The 23,955-nt window shown below is 41.5% G+C and overlaps 1 protein-coding gene across 2 annotated transcripts in view; it reads left to right on the plus strand.

Annotated features, from left to right (window-relative positions):
- Positions 1-23,426, plus strand: part of nhsa (Nance-Horan syndrome a (congenital cataracts and dental anomalies)) — a 42,256-nt gene extending 18,830 nt beyond the window's left edge. The window contains exons 2-9 of one of the 2 annotated variants that reach the window (XM_088999904.1): positions 11,293-11,439; positions 12,508-12,641; positions 12,825-12,887; positions 15,139-15,337; positions 17,434-17,568; positions 18,247-20,427; positions 20,739-20,841; positions 21,503-23,426. In XM_088999904.1, coding sequence (XP_088856030.1) covers positions 11,293-11,439; positions 12,508-12,641; positions 12,825-12,887; positions 15,139-15,337; positions 17,434-17,568; positions 18,247-20,427; positions 20,739-20,841; positions 21,503-22,055 — 3,515 coding nt within the window. In that variant the 3' untranslated portion in view covers positions 22,056-23,426. The remainder of the gene's footprint in view (positions 1-11,292; positions 11,440-12,507; positions 12,642-12,824; positions 12,888-15,138; positions 15,338-17,433; positions 17,569-18,246; positions 20,428-20,738; positions 20,842-21,502) is intronic. The other variant, XM_088999905.1, reaches the window with a different exon arrangement.
- The last annotated feature ends 529 nt before the right edge of the window (positions 23,427-23,955 follow it).

Raw genomic sequence — 23,955 nt, forward strand, 5'->3', positions numbered from 1 at the left:
TTTTCGGAATATAATCAATTTATGTATTTCATGTGCATAACATGGCCACCAGGGGCGCTGTAACGTCAATAACACTTTTTCCGTTCCAGAATAAGTGACTCAATCAGCGTCATAATTCGGTCATTTTCGCGGATGATAAAGAATATAAGCCAGGGAATATTTGTCCAAATACCACAACATGGGCGCTAGCGTCATTAATCCGTCGACGACATTTTCCGTCACGTGTTAGCATGAAGCAGCATTTTTTTTTGTTTCATCGCGGACGGAAAACAATTTCCCAAGAAAGCGAAAGTAGCAACCGCGGTAATAAGAAACAAAACCGTTCCCCCCCCCCCCCCCTTCCCCAAAAGAAATCCAAGATCTTAGTGTGTAAAAATGTTCGACTAGCTCGTAACATCTTGAAAAGATTATAGAGCAGCATCTGGATGTCGAAAGTAAGATGGCGGAGGCGGAATGTTAACATCCGTGCGACAGTTGAGCGCCTTTGAAGTCCACTCCGGATTTACCATCAGCGCCATATGTGGAAGACGCCGAATATTTAGTTCATGTACTTGTACGCAAAAAAACTGCAGTTGGTCCAGGTTGGACTTGTTCGCCGTCACCTGGTAGACGAGGGTTGCGGATTCGAGACAAATACGTAGCGCGAATTTGTCGGAATGAAGACACTTTTAAGGAATAACACGGGGCGGATCATACTCGATTTCAAGGTCAAATTCGGGGTCAAAAGTCAGTACAATTTTGCACACCATTTGCATGTAAAATACATTTAGGATATTGTACGTCGAGATTGTCCGATAAATGATGGAATCATTCACTGCCAGACGATGTGCAAAAAGGTGTCCACTCCAGTGCCAGTTTTTGTCCTTTTCACTCAAATTGCAGGACCCACAGAATATTGTGTTTTAGAACTACATCAACATTCAATGCAGCATAAGAAACCTTAGACTCTCTTCTGTCATCAGAAACAAAGAGTTAATTCCCAAGGTATATGAATCTGGAGTTATCTGATCTCGAAATGGGGGCAGCTGTACGAAATACAATACATATTAATTTATATAATACAGTAAAGTCTCGTTATATCGATATTGTCGGGAGTCGGAAAAAATATCGATATAACCGGATTATCGATATATCCGATCCTGCGGCATGTACATTTTCTCCTTGCGTTCATAGAAATAGTATCGTAATAAGCAGTACTAGCGATATAACCGATATCGTTATAACCAGACTTTACTGTAATAATAATAATAATAAATTTCATTTATAAACGTCTTTCAAAACTCTCAAGGTCACTTTACAGTTACAGGAGAAGTTTCTCTGTGGGCGAGCAGCGGCAGCCACACGCGCCAGCGTTCACTCAACCCGGAAGTACTTGGATAGTAAATAGATAGAAAACTAGCTAGCTAATAGATAGCCACCTAACTAACTAGCTAGCTATATAGCTTATAGATAGCCAGCTAGATAGCTATATAGCTTATAGATAGCTAGCTAGATAGCTGTATAGCTAATAGATAGCCAGCTAGCTAGCTATATAGCTAATAGATAGCCATCTAACTAGCTAGATAGTTAATAGATAGCAGCTAACTCACTAGATAGCTATATAGCTAATAGATAGCCAGATAACTCGCTAGATAGCTATTAGATAGCCAGCTAACTAGCTAGATAGCTATATAACAGAAGCACAAAGCTGTTGGCTGCCGTGCCGAGTATGCAAATTGCCAAACGAAGCGATATTCCGAAATTTCCAATCCAAACGTTCAAACGTATGCTTTATTGAAAACGTTTGATTTGGAAAAAATATATATATATATCTGTTTTTAAAGTTGTCAGCGAGCAGGGCGGAGACGTTTTATAAGTTGTACAACCAATGTAAAAGTTGCACGCCCCGGGCATCCGGGCAGACGTTATTTCAGACACTGATGACAGCTTGCGCTGTCAAATAAGTGCGGCATTGTGCGATGGATGCTTCGGCTCCGTCCGTTTTCACCGAGTTGTCATCGGGCGTCTGACTGGCATGTTGTGTTAGCACGCGGCATTGCTAGCATTTGCGAACGATGAGTCACGGCGCTGCAGACGCATCTCTCAATGGGCCTTGCGCGCTTTGTTGACGCAAGGAAATCAGGACCCGCCGCTGAAAAAGTCGCTTTACAGTTACAGGATAACTTTTTCTGTGGGCGAGCAGCGGCAGCCACACGCACCGGCGTTCACTCAACCCGGTAGTAACATAATACATAATAATACATTCGGTTATTACATGGTAATAACGGCAGAAAGCAAATTGTTGTGCAATATGCCAAATGATGGCGTTGGCGATGCCATCGCCGGCGTGACTGTTTGCCATGCAGGTGGCGAGATTGTTTGCCGTTCGTCGCGCGTCACCTGACCTCTTTAATCTGGGTCGTCGCCCCCTAATCTGCCGTTGCCGCCGTCACTGCTGCTCAGCAAAGACAAAAGCATGTGTGCTGCTTGTTATTGGGCGTCGGGCCTCGCCCACCTCACTGACATCTGGCCGGCCGATGTCACTGACCCACTGTCGGATTTGTTGTTTTTATTATTGCGCCGCGTGAAGAACTAGTTCCGAGTGAAGTTGCTCGGATATGGGGTGCATTGGGTGAATGTGATATTAGCATTTATGGAAGCTAGATAATATTTTGTCAACAGCACACACAAAAATATATATACAGTGATACATCGGTTTACGAACCCCTTACGAAATTTTTGGTTTATGAACGTTAAATTTATGAAAATTTAACCTTGGTATAGTGCAGTACAGTTTATTTAATTATAATACCATAGCACATTTATTATACATAAAATAGAATAGTACGGCGCAAAGTGTGTATTCCAAACATTAATTGCCCATAAGAAACCATTAAAATGAGAATAATCCGTTCCCAGGTCCCCATAAAACATAGTTTTCTACTAAATTAGCCTTAAAACTACACACAATATACATTAATTTTTGTATAATAAATGTGATATTGTATTGTAATCAAAGAAATAAACTGTACTGTATATTAAGGTCGTTTTATTGACCTTTGTCATGGTCGTTGATGGCTTGATGGAATGGATAGCTTTTTGCAGAAAGTGTCTGAAGTACATCTTGGAAGTTGTGATATTGCAACAGATGCAGGCAGACACATTTATTAATAGCTGGTTGCCTTGCTTGTATGCTCTCTTCAAATTGTACAGATGGCTCGTGTGGAATATTTTAACCTTACAGTCTACACTCTGCCTTTGAACTATCAATAAAGTTGAAACGAGTCCACATTTTACTGTTTTCTTTCCATTTTCTCACCATTTCATTTTTTTGTTTTTCACTTTTGTTTTGTTGTTTCAAGCTCTGTCGTAAATATATGTATATATATATATATATATATATATATATATATATATATATATATATATATATATATATATATATATATATATATATATATATATATAATATTGCCACCAGGCGAACGGTCTGTTCCGCCCGATTGTCCATTGCGTCTTTTGCGAACACTGTGGAAAAATTGAGTGTTAGCCGCGCGACGGTGCGTCCATCCTCGCCGTCCTCCTCCGCTTGTCCAAAGTTGTCCCCGCCGTCACGCCGTGGGACATTCGCTTTGCTTCGGCCGACAAGACTTTCCCACAAGCGGGTCAGCGCGCCGTGGGTGCGTTTCATTTATAGCCTCTCCGTTCCTCTGGCTGGCGATTGCCCGTCATTGTGTCTCGGCGAACCGCAGCCACGTCCTCGCTAGCCGTCTGCCTTTTTTTTTTTCTTCTTCTTTCCCTTCTTGGCTTTCACGCTTCGTCTGTCGGCTCGCCGCAAAGCAGAAGCAGACGTTGACGTCCGCGAACGTCCACCTGAGACACTTTGTTGACCCCGGGGGGTCATCAGTCAAATGTTTCCCTCCGCTCTTTCCGTTTGCCAGGACAGACTGGCGACCTTTCACCCATTCCAAAGTTCCATGATGAATGAGTTTCTCTCTCTCTTTTTTTTTTTTCGTCTGTTTTCCGTGTCTGTAAGCTCAGCGGGATCACATGATTCAAGCTGCCTATTTTTTACGCCACTATTTTGACCGACTTGTTCAAGCTTGTTGTTTGATTTCCTCAAATAACAAACAGATTTATGTCCTTTAAATGCTGTGAATATGCCCCCACCCCCCCGTAATTAATTTTCATCTGTAATCAAGAAGATACATATGGCAAAATAATATGCTTTTACTTTGAAATACACGAATCAGAGGTTTTATTTCGGCAGCCATTTTGATTTATTTATTATTTATTTTATTTCATTTCATTTCAAAGCGCCTTTCAAAACTCACTTGACAGTCAAAGGATAATTTTTCTGTGGATGAGCAGCGGTAGCCACACGCGCCAGCGTTCACTCAACCCGGAAGTAACTCAAGTAGATAGAAAGCTAGCTAGCTAATATATATAGCTAACAGATAGCTAGCTAGGCCTTCACTCAACCCGGACTTAACTCAAATAGATAGAAAGCGAGCTAGCTAATAGATAGCAAGCTAGGCGTTCACTTCACCCGGAAGCAACTCAAGTAGATAGAAAGCTAGCTAGCGAGCTAATATATATAGCTAACAGGTAGCTAGCTAGGCCTTCACTCAACCCGGAAGTAAGTCAAATAGATGGAAAGCGAGCTAGCTAATAGATAGCTAACAGATAGGGAGCTAGGCCTTCACTCAACCTGGAAGTAACTCAGATAGAAAGCTAGCTAGCTACCGCCGCACCACCCTGAAAGCCCCCCCCCCCCACGCGCCTTCACCTGGCGCTTTGATGTGGGACAGGAGGCGGGCGTCGTGACCTCTGCCTGCAATGCGATGCTGGGAACTGGGGCAATTGGGCCGGTGGGGGGGGGGGGGGGGGGTGTTGTTAGCTTGTGACAGCGCTGCAAAGCTGTAATCGAGCAGCACTTCACATCCTGACGAGCACAACGCGAGCTACTTCATCACCTGGTTGACAAGTTGAAGGGGGCGGGGCGAGAGTAACTTGGCCAGGACTCAAGTGGCTGACTTTGAGCCGTCGCTCGCCTAGCGACATCACGAAACTGACGCGCAGTGCGGCCTGTTGGTCGTGTGCTAGCTGTTATGATTGTTTATCTAGCCAACTACCTAGCTAGCTAGCCATCAGCGATACGTTAGCTGTCAAAGAAAAAAACTAACAGCCATTTTAAAATAGATGATTTCCTTTTTTTTTCCCACAATGTCATTTTTGTTTGGCTTTTGTACTGCCGGAACTTCTCGAAAAGCAAAACAAAAAAAAAAGTGTGCGACGCCCGTCGATGCAGCTGCTTCGTATTACGGCAACACGCCGACTCTGCGGTCGCTTCCCGTAGCGAAAACCTCAAGCCTCGCCACTCACTTGGTTTTTAGTTTTTTTCTTTTAGCAAAATGTGCTACATGCATCTGTCAAATGACGCTTTTGGAAACGTTTTAAGCGCTCGGTAACACGTTCATGTGGCTTTCGCGTTTGCACACCAACGAGAAGTTTGGGAGCGGGACCGGTGGAAACATATTTGATGAGTACGCAATAGTTGTGTAATACTGTAATAATGTCATACCGTATAATAGCGTACAATCGCTATCCGGCTGGCTGGCTAACTATTAGCGATGTATTGGCTTGCTAGCTAGCTTTCGATCTCTTTGTCTTACTATTCTATTTGAGTTACTTCTATTTAAACAAATAGATGAATGAATAAACATATAAATAAATAAATACACCAATAAATACACACATACCTAAATACAAATTAAATAAAGTAAAAATATCTAAATAAATAAGTAAACAAATTTTAAATAAATTAAGAAATAATACACAAATGACGTCTGTGTAAACTCTCAGTCGTACAGGAGTGGTCCATCCATCGATGAGAAGGTTTCTTCAGCCGTCATCTGTACAAATGTGAAGGTTCCGGACGTTTCGCCTCCTATCCAAGAGGCTTCGTCAGCGAACTAAAGTCTGACTGGTCGTATCGGCCCCATTTATATATCCCTTATGTCCAGCCATGGCGGCGCCGGACACAGCTATGATAGGTCCCTACTCTCAGGTTGGGGGGAGCAGAGGACCACTCCCTGTGGCCCCACTGATTGTTCCTACATTCCTGACTAACGACTGGCCTATTTGCCCCACTCCCACCGGCATCACCTCATCAGCATTACGAAAGTTGCCTAACCTGTTTTGCCTAAGCAGGCTATTGTATGAACGATCCAAATTGAACCTCACCCCACCAGACCGCTTTAATGAAGGATTTTGTTGTTTGATGAGAATCGCTTCTTTCAAAGCATCTATGTTCTTTCGCTAAGATTTTAACCTCATTGTCGTCAAATGAGTGGTTGCTAGCTTTTAGGTGCAAATGTGCTGCCGATTGAGGCCCACTTGTATTATCCCTGCGAAGTCTTTTTTCTCAAAAAGCTAAAAGCTAGCAAACCTCCCAACGGGGTCATAAATATCTCGCCCGGCAGTCGTAGCCTCCACAGATGGCGTGGGAGGAACCTCTCACGCCCTCTTTTAATGAAACCTCGGCCGAAAAGCTCAAACCGCATGACGTCATCGTGCCCAGGGGGTCATTTCTGCATGCCTTTTTTTGCTTTTTCTTTGACTTTTTCAAGCAACCATTTTGTTTTTGTTTGTTTTTTTCCCAAAACAAAAACAGATATTTGAAAAATCAGCTTTCACTTTGGACAATAATCACGAAAATGTTGAGTGGCTTTCTGATGGGTATTGCAAACTGAATTTGAGCATTTTCTGAAATAATACACCCGTTTTTTTGGTGGAGCTGCTATGAAAAGTGTTTTGGTAATTTTTCAACTTGTGTTGATTTAATAATAATAATAATAATAATAATAATAATAATAATAATAATAATAATAATAATAATAATAATAATAATCCATTTCATTTCTAAGCGCCTTTCAAAACTCTCAAGGTCACTTTACAGTCACAGGATCAGTTTTTCTGCGGGTAAGCAGCGGCGGCAGCATGCGCCAGCGTTCACTCAACCCAGACGTAACTCAAATAGACAGAAAGTTAGCTATCAGATAGCTAATAGCTAACTAGCTAGCCATCGATCGAGCTAGCTAACTAATATATAGCCCGCTAGATAGCTATCTATCTAGCCAGCGGGCTTGCTAGCGATTATATAGCCCTCCAGCTATCTAGCCACCTAGCCAGTGGGCTATAAATTAGCTAGCAAATAGTAATAATCCATTTCATTTCTAAGCGCCTCTCAAAACTCTAAAGGTCACTTTACAGTCACAAGATCAGTTTTTCTGCGGGTAAGCGGCGGCGGCAGCATGCGCCAGCGTTCGCTCTCCCCGGAAGTAACTCAAATAGATAGAAAGCTAGCTAACTCGCTAAATAGATAGCCAATACATAGCTAGGCCAATAGCCAGATAGCCATATAGCTAATAGATGATTTAAATATCATATATGCATGAATATTCATGATAAATACCGGCAGTACACTCTTGACTGGGTCATCCGCATGGTGCGGGTAGCTACAGGCTCAGATTAGCGGGCCGGATTAGCGGGCCGGCGGGGTATTATTGTTTTTATTCCCTTCAGAATACCCCCCCCCCTCACCCCCTTAGCCCTCCTTCACTCTTTGTGTTTCACTAATCACACTCTCAAAGATTTTCGCTCACCGCCGTCTTGCTTCTGAGGATTTTTTCATTTTTTTTTATCAATATCTTCCAAATTTGATCCTTTAGCGCCCCGTTAGCATTAGCGATTCAGGTGACTCATTGGTCGTGTTCATAATCTTCTTTTAAGCGCATTTCGTCTTGAACTTTGCTTGAAAGGCGGAAGATGAAGTTATAAAATGCCAAAACTCTTTCCGGCAACGTTGGAAAAGTTAATAATAATGATCCATTTCATTTCTAAGCGCCTTTCAAAACTTTCAATGCCACTTTACATTCACAACATTGGTTTATCTGCGTGTGAGCAGCGGCAGCCACATGCGCCAGCGTTCACTCAACCCTGAAGTAACTCAAATAGATAGAACGCTATCTAGCTAGCTAGCTAACAGATAGCTAATAGCTAGTCGGATAGACAGTTAGCTAGATCGCCATATAGCTAATAAATAGCCAGCTACATAGCTAGCCAGCTCGACAGATAGCAAATGGATAAATAGCCACATGGGGGGGGGGGGGGGAAGTGCCAATGCCATGTAAATAAAATACAATCAAATAAAATAATAAATTAAATTATATTGAATGAACGAATAAAGGAAGAAATGAATACATACATAAATAATACAATATCATTAAATTAACAAATTAAATTGAATGAACGAATAAAGGAATCAAATGAATAAATAAATACAATGATAAAATACAAAACAAATATAATAAAAATACTATTCGAAGTAAAATACAATAAAAAATACAATAAAAATACAATGAAAAAACAATAACAAATACAGCAAAACTGCAATAAAAATGCAATAAAAATCCAATACAAAATGAAATAAAAATACAATAAAAATACAAAACACAATACAAAATACAATACAAAATACAATAAAATATAATAAAAAATACAGCAAAACTACCATAAAAATACAATAGAAATGCAATACAAATCCAATTAAAAATGCTATTAAAATACAATAACAATACAATAAAAATACAAAATACAATAAAAAATACAATAAAAAAGACAGCAAAACTATAATAAAATACAATAGAAATGCAATAAAAATCCAATTAAAAATGCAATAGAAATACAATAACAATACAATAAACATACAAAATACAATACAAAAAACAATGCAACATACAAGAAAAATATAATAAAAAATACAGCGAAACTACAATAAAAATACAATAGAAATGCAATACAAATGAAATACAAAATACAATACAAAATGCAATAAAAATGAAATACAAAATACAATACAAAATGCAATAAAATACAAAATACAATACAAAAATATAAAAAAATAAACTAAAAATACATAAAATAAAATACGATAAAATAAAAATCCCTGGGGTCATCCAAGGAGTTAATCGAAAGCCGAAGCATGGCGTGTGCATCTCACGATTGAATGTTATCAATGTTCTTTTTCCGTGACGACGTCATGTTTTTTGCGAGTGTGTGTTTACGACCGTGCGCCCCCCTCCCCCCCCCTTTTTTTTTTTCACCAGGCACAAATTGTTAGTGTGTGACGTGTCGGAGGTTTGGCCTTGCTCCCGGCACAGCAAATTAGAAGGTTGAGGTGCAGGCTTGTGTTCCGCCTTCTCTTCCTGCTCCTCCCACGTACCCCGAAGGTCTATCTCTATCATCTGGACAGCTATGCAAATGAGGAAGGGAGGGTGGGGGAGGAGCCAAAGTTGACGGACGGACGGCTGGCGTATGTCACGCATTTCCACAGGTGGTCGAGTGGTTAGGACATCTGCCCTTTGCACTTCTTCACAAGCGCTATACCGTAAACCGTGTACTCTCTTCTTTCATCAGAAAAAAAACCAGTTAAGAGTCGTCAAAACACTCCTATTGACTAAAAGAAGCTCTTCAACTCACTTCAATAAAGTTGCTTGGCAACCCCAGTAGTGCACGCTGTGAACCAGAGCGCTACTTTTGTCAGGATAAAGCTCTTCAAATCATCCCAACGGAGTTCCGCGATATCCGGGATGGCGACAGAATATGACTTTTTGTCTCAATTCTACTCCTCAACTCATGACAACATAGTTCCTCGGTATTAAGATGGCGGCAAAGCACTACTTTTGTCTCAATGAAACTTTTCTACTCATATCAACATACTGAAACACGACACATTATTTTCTCTGTTAGGGAGGAGCAAATTTGATGGTTGGGCGCCCGTGTGTTTTTGTTTTCTTGTTTTTTTTTTATTTATTTGTTGTTGTTTTTTAGCCACTTCCGCCATTTGGTCCCAACAGCTGCCTCCCTCCCACTAAAAAGCAAAGAGGCTAAATTACTTTGAGGCTAAATTAGCTTGCTATAAGAGACTGAAAGGACTGAGTTTGTCCCAGATTCAACCAATACTTTTTAGACTATCTGGCTGGCTATCTATTGGCTATCTGGCTGGCTAGCTATTAGCTGTCTATCTATTAGCTATTTAATAGCTAGCTACCTTTCTATCTATTTGAATTACTTCCGGGTTGAGTGAACGCTGGATTGTGTGGCTGCCGCTGCTCACCCACAGAAAAAAAATGTATCCTGTGACTGTAAAGTGACCTTGAGAGTTTTGAAAGGCGCTTGTAAATGAAATGGATTATTATAATTATTATCGTAATCTTTCTGGATGTCACGCTTTGATGACTCACTCCCGTTGTAGTATTTTCACGGTTGTTGCGTAAGTCACGCACGCGCGTTTCTGAGCGGGGTCAAAAGGTCACGTCCCGGCAGGGATTCCTCACCGCCCGCTAACTAAAAAAACAACAATATGAGCGTCGACGGAGCGATGCTCGCTCACGTGACCCGATCATCACATGGCCAACGTTGGCCTTCACGACACAAACAAAATGACTCAAGCCAGTAAATGTCATCCGGTGTAGTACACAAAGTGACCAGTGAGGGGCGGCAATGCTCTACTCAGTATACAAGTAGAAGAAGTAGCACCGCCTCAAGTCGGATTTGTAGCAGGAGTGGGTACCAAAGTAGTCGTTGTCGTACTGGATGTAGGAGTTCAGGTAGTAGAATCAGTTGTAGTACTTTGGTAGGAGTAGTATTTCATTTTACAACGTGATCTTTTTTTTTGATCCCAAGAATGAACACAATCCAGTTTCACGTTATCCTTCAATGTAATATTCTGAGCTATTTTTATGGCCTGTTTGTATGTTTGTTTTTATTTATTTATCTCTTTATTTATTTGTATTTATTTATTTGTGTATTTATTTATTTAGTTGTTTATTTGTGTATTTATTTATGTATTGTGTATTTATTAATTTAGTTGTTTATTCATGTATGTATTTATGTATTGTGTATTTATTAATGTATTTGTGTATTTATTTATTTGTGTGTTTATTTATTTGTGTAATTATTTATCTATTTATTTATGTATTTATTTGTTTATTTATTTATCTATTTATTTATGTATGTATTTATTGGTTTATTTGTGTGTTTATTCATTTGTGTATTTATTTATTTTTTTATTTTTTTATTTTTTTATTTTTTTATTTGTGTATAATAATAATAATAATAATAATAATAATAATAAAACATTTCATTTATGAATATTTATTTAGCTATTTATTTGTATTTATTTTTTTGTGTATTTATTTGTGTATTTGTGTATTTCTTAATTAATGTATTGTATTTATTTATTTGCAGCTGTGTCCGACCTGGACGTGGAAAGCAAGTTGACGTGGCACTACCGAGCTCCCTGGCTCAAGCAGAGGAACATCTTGCGCCCGGCTACTCGACCGCCATGCCTGCAGGAGATGCACAAGGAGGCCAACCTTTGCCATCTGCGAGCAGGTAACAAAAAAAAATAATAATTTAAAAAATCCTTCCCATTTTTTTATTTTTTTTTGGACAGGAAAAAAAATCAGATGCTAATGCTGCTCTCTAGTGGACATATTGCAGTACTGTTGTTGTTACCTCCCACTCGTTCAGTTGGAGAAAAGTGCTTGCGTAACTTGTTGTAACATGAGATAAATACATATTTTCATTTCAGAATACAACCTTTACAAAAATAATATTTTGTTCTATCTGTGTAGTTTTTTTCGAATATGACTGAAAAAAAAAAATCAAATTTTTTTCATCGAAAATTGTGTTTTAATTATTCTGTATTGGTTTGTGACTATTTTCATCTAATATTCGTCAATTGATTGTTTTACAGTTTTTGAAATATTTTTCAAAGATCTTCAATTCGCTTACAGAATTATTATTCAGATCCGATTTCTATTGCTGTATTGAATGTTTATGTAGCGCTAAAACTTATATTAATATTAATGTTAATATTAATATTAATACATTTCATTTATAAGCACCTTTCAAAACTCTCAAGGACACTTTACAGTTACATATTTTTTTTGGGCGGGTGAGCAGCGGCAGCCATTCACTCAGCGTTCACTCTACCCGGAAGTAACACAGCAGCAGCAGCTGCTAGCTAGCTAGCTAGCTAGATACATAAATAAATAAATGAATATATGAATAAATAAATGAATACATTAATAAATTAATAAATGAATAAAAGAATAAATGAATAAATAACTAAATACATAAAATACTTAGATCAATCAATATATATATATATATACATATAAAATAAATAAATAAAATTCATACATAAATATATAAACAAATAAATAAAATACATAGATCGATAAATAAATATATAAATAGATAGGTAGCTAGGGCAGGTATTCCGTGGGTCGTGGAATTGGAATGACTATGACAAAAACTCTGGCACTGGAGTGGACACATTTTTGCGCATCATCGGGCAGTGAATGAGTTAAAAAAAATCAAAAGCCACAAAAAAACAACAGCAAGAAAATGAAGTGAATGTTTTTTTGTTGTTGTTGTTTCTTTTTCTTGTATCAGATGGTCAGCGACGGCGCTCGTCCAGCAGGGAGCGCCGAGTGACCATCTCCATCTCGGCGCTGCCGCCGGTGCCCATGTACCCGTCGACACGCGCCACCCCAAAGAAAACCCGCAAGGGGGTGCGCTTGACAGCGGTGAGACCACCACCGCACCCCCATAAGCATAATGAGCTCTTTATGTATAAATACCGCGCCCCCTCCACAAAAAAACAACAACATTTATGTTGTGTGTTGAGAGTTTTTTGTGCGTGTTGTCATCCGTGTTGATGTTGTCCTTTTTGTGTGTTTGTCCCTTCGTGTGTTGCGGCTTGAATTCAGTTCCCCAGCTCCCGCCCGCCCTCCCCCACCGAATGTTGCCACTTCTCCCCCTGGAACCGAAAGGTAACACAAAAACACCCTCATTTACCGCCCCAGGCCCCCCCCCCCCCCTCCCACCTCCTCACTGTCTTTTCACTTCCTTCTCAACGATTCTGAATCTGTGGTATGAGAAGTGTCGCAAAAATTCCTTTGCTGTGGTTCCACACAATGACCAAAATTAGGCCAAAAAACAGAAACAAGTCTGACAACATACACAAAAAAGGAGAAAAATCCTAACAAAAAAAAAAAAAGTTGGTTGGTTGGGCAACAAAACAACCCCCCAAAAAAATCATACAACTTGGACAATTGATACAAACTACAAAAAATAACAAATATGAGAATAAATGAAGGATTATTTATTTATTTATTTATTTATTTATTTATTTATTTATTTCTTTATTTATTTATAATAATAAATGAAATGTATTATTACTATTACTGTTACTATTACTATTACTATTGTTATTGTTATTGTTATTGTTGGATTTTGGATTGGATTATTATTATTATTAGTAGTAGTAGTAGTAGTACTAGTATTATTATTATTGTTATTGTTATTATTGGATTTTGGAGTGGATTCATTATTATTATTATGATTATTATTATTACTATTATTATTATTATTATTATTGTTATTATTATTGTTATTTTATTATTGTTATTGTTATTATTGGATTTTGGAGTACATTGGATTTGCCTTATTATTATCATTAATATTGAATAACTAAATGAATGACTAAATAATAAATACATTTATTATTATTATTATTATTATTATTATTATTATTATTATTATTATTAATAATAATAATAATAATAATAATAATAATATAATAATAATAATAATAATGAATAACTAAATGAATGACTAAATAATAAATAAATGTATTATTATTATTATTAAATTAAATAAATAGATACTTTTTTTTAAAAAAGCATAAAGAAAATGGCGAAAATATGGGGTTGAGGAGGGGGGGGGATCAGGACGTTGGGGAAATGGACAAAACATAAGAAAAACTGATGAATATTTGAAAATAAAAAAAGCAACATTGGAGGTGGGAGGGGGACAAAATATGGTGTGAACTTGACAAAAACACGACCAAAGCCGGTACAAATCTGACAAAACCAAAACATGGAAGAGAAAAACGGGGAAAAAAGAATATCTGGCCCCGCCCCCACCCTGAAAAAACCCTTTTCGACGGAGAGAGAGAGAGAGGAAGGAGTTTGTTGTCGTAGTTTTGGAGGGTGGCGCATGCCTTTCTAAAGGAGACTTTATGAAGGCTTCAGCAGGGGAGAGGGGAATCGGGGGGGGTTCCAACACTTTTTGGTGGATGGACTTCTGCTGCCTACTTCCTGCCTGTCCCCTCTTCTTCCTCCCTCCCTCCTTCTTCTTTCGTCCAGTCAAGTGCAATTTCTTCCCGTCTGACTTGTTCCCAATCGGGAGAAGTTTCCTTGGAGATCTTTTGTTGACTGTGGGAGGGGGGGGGGACGGCGGGGACTTTCTCCTTTTGAGCGTGGGTGTCGCCAGGCGGCGAGCACAAAAGGGGGTTCAAGTGTTGGAGCTTGAGGGGGGGGGGGGGGGGGGCAACGGGGAGGAAGTGCTCGTTCGTGATGGGGCACTCAAAAGTATTTCCAGCCCAGCATTTTGACGGGCTTGTTGATTTTATTTCATCGTTTTATTTATTTGTGTATTTATTATTTTTTATTTTTTTATCCAATTTATGTTTTTAATATGTGTAAAAAACATATTGTTTGTTTGAAAATGAAGACTATTTTTATCTTCAATAATCCTATCGTTTTTTTTGTCAGCCTAATATTGCCCCTACCCCAAAAAAGTAGTTTTATTTTAATGTGTACATTTTACATCAAATTATCAAAACGTATCAAAGTTTATTTATTTATTTATTGATTGATTTAATTGTTTATTTATGTGTTTTTTATATCTTTATTTATTAATTTGTTTTTTTATTTATGTATGTATTTATTTAATCCTTTATTTATTTAGTTTTTTTGACTTTATTTATTGTTTTTTTATTCTTGTTTTTTTGTCTTATTTACTCATTTAATCATGTGTTTATTTATGTATTTATTTAATTTTATTTATTATATTTATTAAATTATTTAAATACTGCAAATTCCCACCAGGGTAACTTCAGGGACAGTTGGACTTTCCAGCTTCTGCTGTTCATTTTTTTTTTTTTTTGACTCAACTCACTCATGACAATCCAATCAGCAAAAGTTGATTGACGGCTCTGACACGCCGCTGTGTTCGCAGTTGGCGTCTTCCGACCCGAATTTGGCGACTTGGGCGTCCCCCGGTCAGCGCTCCAAAGCGCTTCCCGTCCCCAACACGCCAAGCACCCTGGACAAGCAGACCAACTGGTCCCGGGCGCTGCCGCTGCCCACGCCCGAGGAGAGGATGAAGTGCCACTCGGGAGTGGTCGCCTCGTCCGTCATCCCCATTAACGTGACCGGTAAAAGCTTTTGGAACCTTCACTCTAGAGCGGACGGTTATTCGCCCGAAATTAGCTTAGCATATCTGCACCTGCATGTTTAAAAAAAAATGCATGACAATAACACCCACAAAAAAATGAAAAGGCCATACCAAAAAAAATATGCTTAAAAAATGTTTTGCATGATGATAAGACCCACAAAAAAAATTATGAAAAAAAACATACCAAGAAACTATGCTTAAAAATGTTTTGCAGGACGATAAGACCCACAAAAAATATGAAAAGGCCATATCAAGAAACTATGCTTAAAAAATATTTTGCATGACAATAAGACCCACAAAAAATGAAGGAAAGGCCATACCGAGAAACTATAATGGAAAAAAAATATTTTGCATCACCATAAGACCCACAAAAAATATGAAAAGGCCATACCAAGAAACTATACTTAGAAATATATATTTACATGTTTTCCATGACGATAAGACCCACAAAAAAATCCCAAATATGTGCCAGTATGCAAATCAAGCAGCTCAGATGTAATTTGCTTTTTCTTTTTTTTTTCCCCACTGCTGCCGTATTTGCTCTTGCAGAAGAAACCAACAAAACCATCCCCAAAACAACAACAAAAATGCTGATCTCTGCATTTTTTTGGACATAATGACATTATCGTGTCATTTGAGGCACTCATTTCTCATTCAATATCACCAAATATAAATAAATAAGCCTCCAAAACAGCAATTGTGGAAAAATCCCATGCCAAAAATGTTACAAAATGTCAACGGTTGGAATTGCAAGCTGATATTTTTGTTGTTGTTGTTGTTTTGTTTTGTTTTTATTTCCCTTCAAGAGGCAGTTGAGCACCATCAGAAAGTTTAGCGCGTGTCCACTAAGAGTCCCATGATGACACGCCCTGCAAATTCCGCAGTTAAATATAATAATTGCGCCACGTGGACGGCCCGACCACACAATGTGCTGTCTGTAAACCCCCCCCCCCCCACGTAACCCCCCTCTGCGAGTCAAAAAAAAAAATAAAAATAACACTTGCACAATGAAGTGTCGATCAGTCTGCGCTTTTGTGCGAAACTCTCGAGCGCTGGCGGCGGCGCGATGGCGTGACACCAATGCTAATTACGACTGATGGACTCTCACTTGGCCCAGTCTGGAAGAATCCAAAACACAAACTGGTTTAGGTTTAGGGGGGGGGGGGGGGGGGGGTGAATTGAGGGGCGTGAGCTGTCGCCAATCACATGATCGGCATCGTGACCGAAAGGGGAAGGCATCGAAACCGGAAAAAAATATCAAGTTGATTCATTTGCGGGACAAATGGGAACATACTTGTCGATGGCCGCCGGCAAGTGGTTTTTTTCCTTCCACCGGGATGGCTTCACAAATAGTTTTTGAAGAATTATTATTATTAGTATTATTATTATTATTGTTTATTGATTAGTTTTGTTTTTCATTGATTATTGCTTACTGATTATTGTGATTATTGATTATTTTATTTTTTTCCTATTTTTTATGTTTTATTTATTTATTCATTTATTTATTTATTATTATTATGGCTTATTTTTTATTTTATTTTATTATTATTTGATTTTTGGTAATTTAGTACACAACTTTTTTGAGTTGTTTATTTGTTCACTCACTCATTAATTTTTTGTTTATACAATTTGTATTTTTTTAATGAACTTGAAATTGAAACAATAATGTAAATTTTCATTCATAATTCTACTACTGATTATGATTCAAGATTTGAATGACTTGTTTGTATTTTTATTATTAAAAAAAATCTGATTTGACTTTTAATTATATTCCATGACAATGAAAACATTTTGTTTTCATATTTCTCTTTAAAGTGTAGTTTATTCTTTTATAATTTGCATTTGTTGGTGATTTTAACCTTTCATCTCAAAAGTGCCAAACGTGAACAGGAAATGTTGGTGATGCCACAAGCCGCCATTGTGTTGCCCAACCCCGCCCATTTCTTTCCAAATGTCGCACACTATCTCCGCCCCTTTTTTTGTGAGAGAGATTGCCCCGCCCCCTCAACAAAGTCCCCTCTCACGTCTCACCTCTCTCCTTCCCCTCCCCCTTTCTATTTTTGTTTTATTTTGAAGGCGTGGCCTTTGACAGAGACGCCAGCGTGCGCTGCTCGTTGGTCCTCTCGCAGTCGCTGCTGCAGCGCAGGAGGAAGTTGAGGCGGCGCAGGACGCTGGCCGGCATCACCGGGCATCCTCACCACTTTGCTGCCGGTAGGCCAAACCCCAAAGTTTGACTTGATTTCTCATTTTCTCTCTCCATCTCATTCAGGTTTTCATGTCTTATCATTTTGGGTAGGTTGGATGGATTGGTTTTGGTTGGTTGGATGGATGGATAGGAGTTTTGGTTGATTGGTTAGTTGGTTGGCTGGTTGAAAGGTTGGGTGCTTGGATGGATGGGTTTTTGTTGGTTGTTTGGGTGTTGGTTGGTTGGGTGGATGGGTTTTGGTTGGTTGTTTCGGTTTTAGTTGGTTTGTTGGTTGGTTGATGGATGGGTGGGTTTTTATTGGTTGGTTGGTTGTTGGATGGAAGGGTTTTGGTTGGTTGGGTTTTAGTTGAATGGTTGGTTGGTCGGTTGGATGGATGGGTTTTGGTTGATTGGTTGGTTGATTTGTTGGTTGATGGATGGATGGGTTTTGGTTGGTTTGTTGAGTTTTGGTTGATTGGTTGGTTTATTTGTTGGTTGGTTTGTTAGTTGTTGGGATGGATGGAATGATGGATGGGTGGGCTTTGGTTGTTGGTTGAATGGATGTTTTGGTTGGTTGGATGGGCGGACGGATGGATGGGTTTTGGTTGGTTGGATGGTTGGTTGGTTGACGGATGGATGGGTTTTGGTTGGTTGATTGATCGATTATTTGAATTTGACACTCGTGGGTACATTTGCTCCCTTAGACTCGGACGATTCGCCCAGCTCCCGCGAACGCAGCGTCATCGTCCACGCCAGCTTGGACGACGGGCACCTGGCCAGCCACCTGACCAGAGACTCGGGTTGCCAGACCGAGGACTTCCTGATCGCGGGGGCGCCTTCCAGCAGGAGGATCCGCGCTCTCCGTGGCCACCAAGGGGTGGCGCTGTGCCTTTCTCAGTCGGCGGGCGATATCGTCGGTCTGCGGGAGGGTCCGGGCGAGGTCTGCGATGCCCAGCTGCGGACGCAAAGTCTCCCCCGAGACGGCGGGCTGGTCAGGACTGGCGACGAGGAGGATGAGGCGGACGGCGAGGGGGGGCTGCTCCTGAAGGGCGAGGGTGGAAACGCGGAGGACCGAGAGCAGCTGTCCAGGACGCCCGAGAGGGGCTGGGCGGAGCGGGCGCGTTCGCAGTTGCCCCCCATGGCCGACATGGGCAGCTGCGACATGTCGTCCAGCTCGGACACGTTCAGCAGCCCCGTGCACTCGGTATCGGCCGCCGGCGTTTTGGTGGGGGGCGCCGACCACAAGGACGAGCACCAGTCCTCCAGCGGGAACTGGAGCGGCAGCAGCTCCACGTGTCCCTCGCAGACCTCGGAGACCGTCGCCCCGGGGACGTCTCCGTTGGCCCGTTGCGACTCGGAGCTCTCGCTGAACGCCGCCGGCGCAGCCTTGACGCCGGATCCCTTCGCCGGCCTCCGAACCCACAGGGTCGGATCCTTCTCCTCCGCCGCCATGGACATCCTGGAGGAAGCGGGCGGTCCCGGGGACGGCGAATGGAACTACCAGGACCCCGGTCGCCGGCCCGAGGACTTCAGTCCCGAACCCGGCAGGGAGGCCGGGAGCAGCCTGGGCTGCCCGAGCTTCGCCAGCATGGCCACGTGCGAAAGCAGTTTCTCGGACAAGCCCCCCTCGGAGAAAGCCGACACGGTGTCGCATTACTCGGAGGATACGGAAGGTTACTACACCTCGATGCACTTTGACTGCGGGCTGAAAGGCAGCAGGAGTTTCTCGTCCATCTACCCGGACCACGCGACTCCGGGGCGACGATGCTTATCCTTGAGGAAACCCAAAGCCAAACCGCGTCCGCCCAGGCGGAGCTCGTCGCTCCGGACGATCAGCGACGAAGTGGGGGTCCTCGCCGAAGCGACGTTTCCGCTTTGCAAGGAGAAAAACCCGCAGCTGACCCTGTCCGGCTCGTCGGGTCGCGTCAGCAAAGGGCCGCCCGTTGTCTGGGCGGCGGAGGGCTCTTTGGACGGTCCCGATTTGGGTTTCTTCACCTCGGCGGACTCGCGTTCCTTCAAGGACGACGGGGCGGTCCAGACGGACTATGCGGACTTATGGCTCCTGCACGACTTGAAATCCGCGGACCCTTATCGCTCGTTGTCCAACTCCAGCACGGCCACCGGCACCACGGTGGTGGAATGCGTCAAGTCGCAGGACAGCTCCGAGTCGCAGGCGTCCCAGTCGGGTTCCGGGACCACGACCCCGTCACTGACACCCGCCGAGGGCGACTCCAAGCTGGCGGCTCTCGCCAGCCCCTCAAGCGGCTACTCCAGCCAGTCCGAGACGCCGACTTCGGTCTTCCCCGCCTCCGCCGCCTTCTTCCCTGGCCCGCTGTCGCCGTCCAGCGCCAAGCGGAAACCCAAAGTACCGGAAAGGAAGTCGTCCTTGGCCAGCAAGCAGGACTCGGAGTTACCCGTCATCGACCCGGACTTAAGCGTCGACGACAACCGGGTGGGGCTCCAAAATCATCTGAACGGACCTGCCCTGAGCATCTCCCCCATCCCCAAGGAAGTCGACCCAGGTCCCCACCAGCCCCGCGACGATTCCCCGGTCAACCCCGACCTGGTTTTCGACAGCCCAGCTCCCTTCGAACCCAAATGGCAACGCTCGGACGATCTCCAGCTGCCGGTCTCCTCCTACGAGGAGCTTGTCAACGGCGAGACCGCCCCAGAGTATCCACCCCCGCCGCCGCCACCGCCTGATGAAGACATGGCGGTAGACGCAGCATCTTCTCATTGCTGTCCCTCAACGCCAAGTCCAACCGCCGCTCTGGATCAAAGTCCCGCATCCGGTCCGGGAGAAGAAAACAAAGATGCCGAGTCGGCGGGAGATCTGGCAGGAAATGAGGAAGGCGAATCCAACGCCGAGGAGAACCCGAGCAAAGGTACACTCGAGGTCTCGCATGATCGCAGCCATTACATTTGCACACTCAACCCGGAAGTAACTCAAATAGATAGAAAGCTAGCTAGCTAGCCAATAGGTAGCTAGCTAACTAGAGAGATAATATGTTTCCTGAGTTAAATAGCTAGCTAGCTAGCTAGCTATATTGCTAATAGACACATTGGATCTTTCACTATGATCAAACTTTATCATACCATTTTTTTAATCATTTCCAATAATGTAGGCTGTACTATCACTTTTATACGTGAAAGCAAACAAACAAAGATATATATTGTTGAAATTGTGTTTGAGCAGATTTGGCGAAAACGTGCGCCGAATCGCGTGCGGAGGAGGACGACATCTTCCTGTCGCCCGCCAAAAGTCGAACCACCGATGACCTTTTCGCCGTCATCCACAGGTGAGCGCCCGCTTGCCACAACTCGACGCTCGGCTCGCAGCGTACAACTCCTTAAAAGGACAAGCGACACCACCGGACAAGTTGCGTCCATCATTTGAAAAATCACTTTCAATGACTTCTACTGAGCGCTTTTGACAAAAGATTCCAGCGCATATTAAAGCTAGCTAAATTCTACCTTTTAAAACTCGCGCTGAATATTCAGGAAGTCTTGTTTTCGAGTCGATGACGTTCCTGACGTGATGTCACAACTATTTGCGTCATATTCACAAGTGGATGCGTAACAAGAAAGCATCGTCTCCGAATCTGAAACCATTGTTTTGATTGTGGAGCAAAACAATTTGTGAACGAGTTTCCTCATGTGATGTCACCAACTGGGGGCGGGACTTTCGGAATCTCCCCAGTTTTGAGCTCATTTGTGGCAGTTTTGGGACACTTGAGGTCATTTTTGCATTTGACAAAAAAATATCATCCTGCGTGTTTTGGCTATTTTCAATGCGATCAAACGTTTTTTCTGACGTCAGTTTGGAAACAAAAAAATGTTGTCGGTTGTCCTTTAACTTGCAATCTTGAAGAATATGTGACTCTTGTCAAGCTAATCCAAAGCGTAGCACATCAGAGGTCAAACCAGAGGTCAAACCAGAGGTGCTTTGTGTTCCTTCAGGTCCAAAAGGAAAGTGTTGGGCAGGAAGAACTCCGGTGAGCTGTCTGCTGGGAACGGCACGCCGTCGCCGGCATCTCACGCCGGCGCGCCCTCGTCCCCGTGTCCCGCCGCCGCGTCACCCGCAACGGCGCCCCCGACCCCTCAAAAAACCCCCGGGCCCATCTACAGGAACGCCAAAAAGTCCAGCACCTCCAACGAGGAGTTCAAGCTGCTCCTGCTGAAGAAGGGCAGCCGCTCCGAGTCCAGCTACCGCATGTCGGCCAGCGAGATCCTAAAGAGCCCCGTGACCCCCAAAGGTCACGCGGCGGGAGAGGACGAGGCGGCGCCGGAAACGCCCGACGCCGATGGCTCGTTTTTCGCCAAAGCGTGGACGTCGCCCCAATCCCGGGGGGGCCGCTCTAGGGCGCCGCCTCCCGCCAACAGCAGCCGCTTTGCCGCCCGCGCACGTTTCTACTCGGCGCCCATGCAGGCCATCTCTGAGGGCGAGGCCGAGAATTCCGACGCCAGCCCCCACGATGACGAGGCGGCCGTGCCGCGCCCACGATTCGCCTGACCAAAAAAAAATACAATCATCAGAATAAGAATTTTTAAAAATGATCATTTTCGTCTTCCCTCACTGCACGTAACACATGAGCTACTTTTTTTTTTTTACATGTGGGGCTGACTATTATTGTAATAACAACAAATAAATCAAACGATAAATAAAAAATTAATAACAAATATTTTACAGAAAATTGTAATTTCCTGCAATAGATATATTTTTGTCTCAATTTTATTTGTCACCCCCCCAAAAAAAACGAGAATAAAAAAGTACATTTTAGAGGAAGTTGGGCGACATTTTTATTAAATACATAAATAAACATAAATGCATAAATACACAAAAATATAATAAATACATAAATTAATAAATACATGCATAAATACATACATAAATATATAAATAAATACATAAATAAATAAACATAAATGCATAAATACACAAACATATGAATAAATACATCATAAATAAATACATAAATACATACATAAATATATAAATGAAAAACATAAATGCATAAATACACAACTAAAGAAATCAATAAATAAATACATAATAAGTAAATAAATAAATAGACAATAACTAAAATAATTACATGAATAAATACATAAATAAAATACACATTTCTGTTTTTAGCCCAGAACATTTGGAAGAAATTAAATGTCAAAAACAAAAGTTGCGACCAAAAAAAATAGTTAGACATTTGTATTAATTTTCCCCCCAAACTATAAACCAGTTCAATGTCAGATTTTTTTCTTTTTTTTCTTGCGTCGTATTTTTCTTCTCATTGTTTTGCTGCAATTTTCCTTGGCGGCATCCGGACATGAGAAGATGCTGATATATGTATTCTGTGAATACGTCATAAGTCGGACCCGCTTGGCAAAAAACAAACAACAAAAATACCGGAGATATTTTTTTTAAATCATGAGATATGTTTTTAATGCAAACATGTATGTACCAAAACATGGGTTAAAAACAAGAAAAGCAAAGTTGATCTTTTAGACAAGCAAGTCGTTTTACGTCAGGAGAAAAAGGCCAGAGATGAGTTGAAATGACCGGAAGCAGATTGTTTGCTTTTGTTTTTGGTTGATTTGTTGTTGTTTTTTTTCAATAAATACAAATCAACCAAAATGTATTATTTTTATTTTCTATTTTTGGATTGGGGTGACTTGGGGTGTTTTTTTTAAAGAATGTTTGGAAACGGTTGAGTAAGTGTGAAGCGTGTCGGAGCCATTTTGGATGCTTCATGTGGTGACGTAACCCTTTTTATGCAATAAAATCAAAGTCTATTTTATCCATATCTCTATTGTTTTATAAAACGACACGTTGTAAAAATAGACACTGACTGAGTATGACAGGCTAGAGTAACCCTTATTTCCCCCCCCCCCCCCCAAATAAGGAACTTTATGCAAATATCGTTTGTTTGGACAGTCCAGTAGGCCTTAATACGCTCCCTTCACTAGAGTGTGCGTGTGTAAATAGTACACGTTGACGTAGCGAAGATGCTAACAGGGTACACAAAGCATTTTATGTCATTCCAATTTTTTAAGCACTAATAAAGTGTTTTTTTTTTTTACTTTATTTTGTTTTTGTTGCTCGTACGACGACGGTGGCGAGATCGTTTTGAGGTGTGGTACTGGATCAATTTAGACTACACTGCCCCCTTGTGGATGTATTTAGCTCTGTAAAGAAGTGAACATGGAAAGGGTTTTTGGGGGGTGATTTTATGTACAAAGAAAGACGACGAAACGTGTTTACATGGACTTTAAAGTGATGTACATTTTTTTGAGATGTGGAAGGAAAAGAAAACTTTGTCTTGTATTTATTTTGTTAGTCGGCGACGTGGTGGAGTGCAAACGTGTAGCTGATAAAAGGAGAAAATAAATGTGATGACAAACATCATATCACGTTCGGT

Source organism: Hippocampus bargibanti, linkage group LG07, assembly GCF_051943395.1.
Source record: "Hippocampus bargibanti isolate YZ-2025 linkage group LG07, ASM5194339v1, whole genome shotgun sequence".
Taxonomy (NCBI): domain Eukaryota; kingdom Metazoa; phylum Chordata; class Actinopteri; order Syngnathiformes; family Syngnathidae; genus Hippocampus; species Hippocampus bargibanti.